The 7676-nt window shown below is 45.9% G+C and overlaps 1 protein-coding gene across 4 annotated transcripts in view; it reads left to right on the top strand.

The window, feature by feature from the left end:
* The window catches only part of Poc1a (POC1 centriolar protein A), a 106559-nt gene that overhangs the window by 21697 nt on the left and 77186 nt on the right, over nt 1-7676 (top strand). The window contains exon 1 of one of the 4 annotated variants that reach the window (XM_010625422.2): nt 3644-4195. The exons of 1 other annotated variant lie outside the window; for it this stretch is intronic. In XM_010625422.2, the coding sequence (XP_010623724.1) occupies nt 4178-4195 (18 nt within the window). In that variant the 5' untranslated portion in view covers nt 3644-4177. Of the gene's footprint in view, nt 1-3643; nt 4196-7676 lie in introns of those variants that run through there. 2 more of the 4 variants (XM_010625426.3, XM_010625425.3) reach the window with 2 other exon arrangements.

Raw genomic sequence — 7676 nt, 5'->3', positions numbered from 1 at the left:
AAAAAAAAAAAAAAAAAAAAAAAAAAAAGAAATAAAAAGTCAGTTCCTCAGCCACACTAACCACACTCCAAATGTGCATAATCAAATGTGACCAGTGGCTACCACCACTGGGCAATGCAGATGAGTATTTCCATCATACCAGAAAGTTCTTTCCATCAATGCTGGTCTAAAGCAATTATTCGAAGTCTTGACTGCCCACTGTTCTCACCCAGAAGGCTTTTTAAAACTGATGCCTAGGCTTCCCCTGTGGAAGTGTTAAACAGCAGCCAAGATGGAGACCTCACAGTTCTGAAGCTCCATTTACTTTATCTACTGGAAAAGTTTTCAACTTTGAGTCCAAACCTTATGTGTGTTTGTATGTGCAGGGCCAAGGCAGGGGGCTTCAGTCTTGTGGGATTTGTTCTTTTTTCCCAGCTGTGCTGTGCTGGCCCTTTCTCCTCTCCCTAGGTATTGTGAAAGAGGCCTGGCCTCTTTGAAGGGATTCATGGAAGGGAGGGAAGGGAGGAGATGGGTTGGGTTCATGAGACATGGGTAGGAGAACTTGGCACACAGACACTTTCCCACTCACCCGAGTGGGTAGCAAGGAGTGCAGCCACTGGCCGGCTTTGTGTCCACACACTTCCTGGAAGCTGCTCCTAAGGTACTTCTGGTTCACTGATGCCACTATTTCCTGGTATCCTATGGCAGCTCCAGTCACGCCACCCACTGCCTGCAATGTGGAAGCACAGGCCCAAGGTGGATCCTCTTCCAGAGGTATACTCTCACGTCCCTACCAGTGAAGACTTTACTAGAGTGGCATGGCCATTGGATGGAGGAGCAGGGCTGGGTGAGGCTGAAGGTTGATGGCCCCATTGGATCTATCCTCAGTCTGGGAGCATGGCCTGCCTTTAGAGAAAGCTGGCATGCCAGTTCCACATGTCTGGACCACTGAGGTCCAGAATTGCTGTGGGACTTCCTGGGGAAGTCCCCCACCTAGCAGGGTCACTGTCACAACAGGTGGGCCTAGAGCCACAGACCCATCTGTATGGAGCCTTTCTTTTGGCTCTTTTCAGCCCTAGGAGAGGACTCGTGGCTCCCTGGTCATTTAAGGCTACTCTTGTATACACTGGGTAGCCTTACAATCTGCCTCATTCCTGACCCCACCTACTCTGTCCTTGCTTATCACACCCCTGTTCAGTCCAGTTCCCAGATCTTTGTTGAGTCAGTTGCTTACACCCAGGCCACCCTTCCTCTTCTGAGTCCTACTCATATCTGTCCCCTGGAGCCAATATTCTTACGGGAAGAAGACAGTCAAGTCCAGAGTGTTACATGGTTATAATTTACTGGAGGAAAATAAAGCAGAGAAAGGGGTGGGGTTGGGTGGCATTTTAAGTGGAATGGTCAGAGAAGGCTACACTGAGATGACATTTGAACAGTCCTGATGGAAGTTAAGGGCACTGGTACAGGAGCCAGCGTAAAAGGGCTGAGATGGGGGCATGGCTGGTACCTTCCCATTTGATTCAGGTTCTGGCCATGTAGGCTGGCCTTGAACTCACTAGGTAACCCAGGCTGGCCTCAAACTCATGGTGATTCTCCTGCCTCAACCTGCCAAGTGCTGGGATTATAGGCATGCAGCACCACACCCAGCTTCTGGTTGGGTACATTCTTGTTTAAAAACAGTGGGAAGATCAGCATGGCTGAAGGAGAGAGAGCTGAGGAAGAGCAGTTGAATAAAGGTAGAGAGATGTTAGCCAGATCAATGGACCAGAGGAAGCATGATGTCACACAATATATATTAACTGACAACTTGATGTCAAGTTTGGGCATGAATTAATAGCTTGTGGAATTTCCCTCCCTCACCATGACAGTGTAACATGATTATTTTACAGTTGTGACCACACAAGCTGGGAGAGGTGGTATAGCTTGGAGGTGACAGGGCCTGTTCTCATCTCCATATCTGCTTGACCCTAGCAAAAGTCTTGAACTGCCCTGCTCAGAGTTTCAAATGGCAACCATCAGTAGGTGCAGGGAAAACTGACAGTATATGGGGCTTCCCAGGTGCAGGCTGAGTTGGGTTCAGTGGGAAATGTCCAGCCTTTCATCCCTCTTTCCCTGTACTGAGCTGGGATGGCCTTGGTCCTTGGTTAGAGGGGTGGTGAATGATCCCAGGATAACAGGCTCTGCCACAGGGACCTGCCTGTGGGCTCTGTACCAGGACAGAGACCTCCCCAATATGGTGGCACAGGAAAAAAGATGCTCCCCTGCAGCCACCTTTAACACCCTAAAACAGAGCTCTGGCACAATACGGAACCCTCAATCAGAATGGGAGTCCCGTCTAATGGAGGTGGCATGAGTCAGGTGCGGTGTCCCCACACCTCCTCCCTGGTGGGTAAGGATACAGAAGGCAGTAATCTGGGAAGACTGGGAGGGTGAGTAAAATCATCCAGTGCTGTCACTTTGAGCAAACCTAACATTTAAAAACCATTTTATTTATTTATTTATTTTTTGGTGACGTTGAGACAAGGTCAGGCTGGCCTTGAACTATGTAGCCCAAGCTGGCCTTGAACGCATTGGTGATCCTCCTGCCTCAGCCTGCTGAGTGCTGGGATTATAGGCATGTACTAAGATGCCTGGTTTGAAAACCATTTTACAGAAGCTTCCCTGAATTGTTTTCTAAAGTACAAGCTCCTAAAGATCAAAAGTACTCCATAGATAAAATTGACAAAAATAAAACCCCAAAACTAAAAATACCACCCAACAATTGATATAGTTTATCAATATAATTGATACATTGATAATATTGATATATTTTTCTATATTTTTTTCTTCTGTAATTTCCCCTTCTAAATGTTTGGCTGGTAGACAAAACAACTGAATATGATGGGAACGTTGATGGGGAGACTAGAAAATTATCCTTTGAACAGTGTTGAACATTTCAGGGTGTGGGTATGGGTGAGTGTGAAGAGCAACAATATTTGTTCTAAGGATATCATAGTTTCTAATTTATATTAGCCCAAACATTTCTAAGGTAAAGGAACCGGTCCTGTGCCACATCATGTTTAAAATGGGATTAAGTGTATGACTGATTCTCACCTCTGGCCTCAGACCTTTTAGGTCTAAATCAGAGGTTCTCCTGCCCTTGCCAGTTTGAGTTTACTGAATCTAGCTAGGATTTGCAGATCCAGGGACAGACTCTCAGGTCTTGATGTGTCGTGAAAAGCTTCAGAGATGGACAGAACCTAATCAGTGTTGGGAGTCTGGACAAGTTGGCCTGTCCAGGAGGGGAGGGAAAGTTCTTGAATCTTGTGAAACAAACCCGTTCAGGGTCACATGCCCCCTGGGAGGCTTGGTAGAGAAAAGGTCTAAGGACAGACTGGGCCTTTGGACCTCAAAAAGGGAGTAGGGCCGGCCTCTACTGGTCAAACTGCCGTACTGCCTCTTCCAACAGCTATTCCTGCGAAAGTAGGCTACATTCCACTCACTCGTTAACATAAACAGAGAAGCTGGTCCAGAGAGCACAGGCATATTTTCCTGAGATCACACACTGAATCAGGAGAGAACTGAGAGTCAAATCAAAGCAACTCTAGAGTTGTGATTCCGAGTGATCTATGTTCTTGTGAATCCACACTTGTCTCAAGCGCGTTCGGAAGGCCGTACTTAGAGTTCCAGGCAGCAAATAACTGGCTTGCAGTCAAAACTTGCGCGAGTGAAGGCCACTCACTTGTCCTTCTCCGGCATCCTTAAGGCAGTAGTTCCTGGTGATAAAACCTCGGCAGCCCCTCAGAATCTCGGGAAGTGTAGTTTTCTGGTCCTCTGGACTATAGGGTATGGGTGGCGCGGCACTGCATTTCCCAAAAGGCTGCGCTTCCCATGACGTAACTGGGCGACGGTATGGTGGAGCGAAGCCCTCGTCTGGGCTTTTAAAATTCTCAAGAGGAATGAGTGACAGTGGACAGAGACTCTTGGCATCGTGGGCTGTAGATCGGTTGGCTTGGAGGAGCTGGGCGCGGAGGCCGCGGTGTCGTCCGAACAGCTCTGCTTCCTGTTGGCTTGTAGAAAGCCGAGGCACTTTTCCTTTAACTGCGGTGGGCGGGGCGCAGCGACGCGCCCTGCGTTGCTATTGGCGGCGGTTGGCGGCGCGGAAACCGAACCGGAGCAACTGCCTCAGCTGCTACCTAGGGCTTCTCTGGCGCCCGTCATGGCGGCGGCCTCCCTGGTGAGTCATTGTGGGGGCGACCGCCCGGGCCCCTTTCTCCCCTTTGGGATGTTGGGCGCATGGCGGGCAGGAGTAGTGACTTCGAGAGGACCAGGCAGGCCACGCCATGCCTGGTTGCATTCTGTGTGGCGGGCTGGGTCCGGGCGCTTACTGAGCTCCCCCCCGCGTGTCCGGTCCCTTACCCCGGTATTGGGGTAAACCAACAAGACCCTCCCGCCGGCCTTTACGCCTTAGTGAGGGAGACACGAGCACAGTACCACTCATGTGTCTGGGTAAAAGGGTCAGTCTTTCTACCTTGTCTTCCCATCCTGAGCAGTGGGCAGCTGAATGGGGTCTTGAGCTATACCCTTTTCTGAGAGATGAAATCGGCCCTGCACCGGGAAGCCTGGGGCGGCCCAGTCCTTCAATGTGACCTGGACTCGGACTCCTCTCCTGGGTCCCAGGTTCCTGCAGATGCCAGAGTGGAACACTCAGTGGAATCTTTTCGGAGAGGCTGCTACCCACATGCTTGGCTTTCTTGTAGGCTTTCCTGAGGCGTCTGAGAACTTGGACAGAGGGCCCAGACTAGAATCCTGACGTTTGACTTCTAATCTGGTGCTTTCCTCCCTAACCCCATCCCCAGTACAAACTGGGGAGATGAGGCCCACATGCAGGAACTAACTACATGTCAGGAAATTTCAAGGGACCCACTATTTTTTAAAATTAATTTTATTGCTACATTTTAGGCATGCAATATAAGGACATTCATCATTGGATATTTGCACCTTTACATAATTCATCTTAGCTCTTATTTTTTCCCCATCCCTCCCTATCTACAAAGACTTTTTCATTATTTCATTTTCTCATATTAATTCCATTCCCTTTTTTCCTTTCCTTTTCCCCTCCTATTTCCCCTTCCCTTTTGTCCCTTTTCTTCCTATTTCACATTATCTGTTATACCTTTTAGTCCTTATTTATACTTTCAGTTTCTCACACTAGAGAAACTATTCAGTATTTACATGTGTGTCCTATTTCACTTGAGTATTGCCTCAATGTGCAAACATTTAGCTATAAATGTCTCTAATTTCTCAGTTTTTATGACCGAGTAGTACTAAAAGTACATTTTCTTTATACAGGCTCCCGTTGATGGGCAGTTGGGCTGCTTCCAAGTTTTAGCTATTACAAATTGTGCTGCTATGAACATGGGTGCACATATATCACTATGGTATGATTCTTTTAATTCTTTGGGGAAGAAACCCAGCAGGAGAATAGCTGGGTCAAATGGGACCTCCAGTCCTAGTTCTTTGAGGTATCTCCATACTGATTTCCACTGTGGTTGCACCAGTCCACACTCCCACCAACAGTGGAGAAGGGTTCCTCTTTCCACACAGCCCTGCCAGCATTTGTTATTGGTTGATTTCATGATAGCAGCCATTCTTTCTGGGGTGAGATGTTGTTTTCATTTGCATCTCTCAAATGACCAGTGATGTTGAACATTTTTTCATGTGTTTGTAATTTCTGCTTCTTTGAGAAATGTCTGTTCATTTCAGATGCCCATTTTTTGATTGGCTCTTTAAATTTGGGAGGTCTGATTTTTTTAAAATTCTTTATATGTTCTAGGTAGCAGACCTTTGTCTGAGGAACAGCTGGTGAAAATTTTTTCCCACATTGTGGGTTGTCTGTTCCCACTCTTGGTTGTTTCTCTTGCTGTGCAGAAGCTTTTTAATAAGAAGAGATCCCACTTGTTGATTGTTTATGCTATTTCATGGACATAAAATCCATGTTCATAAAATCTTTTCCTACACCAATGTCTTTAAGAGTCTACCTAACCTCTCTTCCAGCAAGGGACCCACTATTGAGTGGACCAGCACTAGTGAGTGCTTCTGCTTATTGTAGACACTGCCTGAGCCTTCTGTTTCTTTTTCTTTTTCTCTTTTCCTTTTTTTTTTTTTTTTTTTTTTTTTTTTTTGAGCCTTGTTTTTTGAAGAGGCTCAAATGAGGATCAGAGGCTGAATGGGATGCTTGCTGCTCTGTTGGAGGTCCTCGCACCCCCTGCCATTTCCTCTATTGGAAGAGGAACATGGTTGATGGTTGGGGGTGGAGCTGAGTACAGGTTAGGTCACAGCACTATGGGGTGGTAGTGGCTTGCTCTGACCCAGGGACATCCTTTCCCAAGACTCTCTCTGGTCTCTGGAGCACCCAGAATGCTTCTTTGAGGTTTCTTACTTGAGTAGGAGGGAGTTACATTGTATTTGGATGAATAGGGTGTAATCCTTCAAGTGCCAAGATACAAACTACTTACTGTTGAATGAAGAGTGTCTTCCTAAGCAGTAGCCTAAAAGCCTGTATTGTACTAATATTGGACAGAGTGGTGATGATGATGATGACACCAGGGAACTGCTAGGACAAACCCTTGGGTTCACTAACTAGTCTTAAGGAAGGATTAAGGGTGCAAGATTGACTCCTGAGATGAAAGGCGTTGAAAGGCCCCTATTATTTTTCCTTTTTGGGCTTTTTAGCAAATAACTTTATTGAGATACTCTATACCATGAAGTTCACCCTTTTTTTGAGACGGTCTGGCTATGTAGTTCAGGCTGGCTTTGAACTCACTATTCTATAGCTTAGGTTGGCCTCGAACTCTTCACGACCCTCCTCTCAGCCTCCCAATTGCTAGGATCGTGTAGGTATGCTCCACCATGCCTGGCAGGTTCACCTTTTAAAGTGTACAGTTTAGTGATTTGTTTTGTTTTGGTATTGGGGATCGAACTGGGGTCCTTGTACTTGTGAGGCAGACGGCAGAACCACTGAGCTAAATCCCCGGCCCAGTTTAGTGATTTTAATACATTTGTGGTGTTGTACAACTATCACCACTATCTAATTTCAGAATATTTTCATCATACCAGTGAGAAACCTCATATTCTATAATAGTCATTCTCTTTCCCTTTCCCCTCTGGCTTCTGACAACCACTCACCTACTTTTTGTCTCAACAGATTTGATTGGTTTTGACTTAAAAATAGTCCACTGGCTTTGTTTTCAAGGCTTATTATGTTATAGCATATATTAGTACTTCATTCTTTTTCATGGCTGAATATTTTGTTGTATGGTTGTACAACATTTGGTTTATCCACCTGTTGAGAGACACTTGAGTTTATTCATTCTTTGGCTAGTATAAACACAACTTCTGTGGACATTTGTGTACTTTTTGTGTGAATGTATTTCCAGTTGTTTTGTTTATTTATCCATAATTGATTGGTCATTAATTAACTGTTTTTGAGGAACTGTGGAGCTGTTTAACACACTGGCAGTTTTGTTGTAGTTGTTCTCTTTAATGATTTGGGGACTAGGTGTAGTGTTGCTCTGAGTCCAGAGCATTGCTGAGTTTGAAGCCAGCCTGTGCTACATATAGTAAGTTCAAGGCCAGCCTGAACTACATAGTGAGACCCTGTCACAAAAAATAAACAAGGAAAAATAGGGGGAGAATATTTACTTTCTTCCTATTAA

Source organism: Fukomys damarensis, unplaced genomic scaffold (assembly GCF_012274545.1).
Source record: "Fukomys damarensis isolate Sample0158 unplaced genomic scaffold, DMR_v1.0_HiC HiC_scaffold_37, whole genome shotgun sequence".
Classification (NCBI taxonomy): Eukaryota; Metazoa; Chordata; class Mammalia; order Rodentia; family Bathyergidae; genus Fukomys; species Fukomys damarensis.
This window is presented reverse-complemented; position numbering and strand designations above follow the sequence as displayed.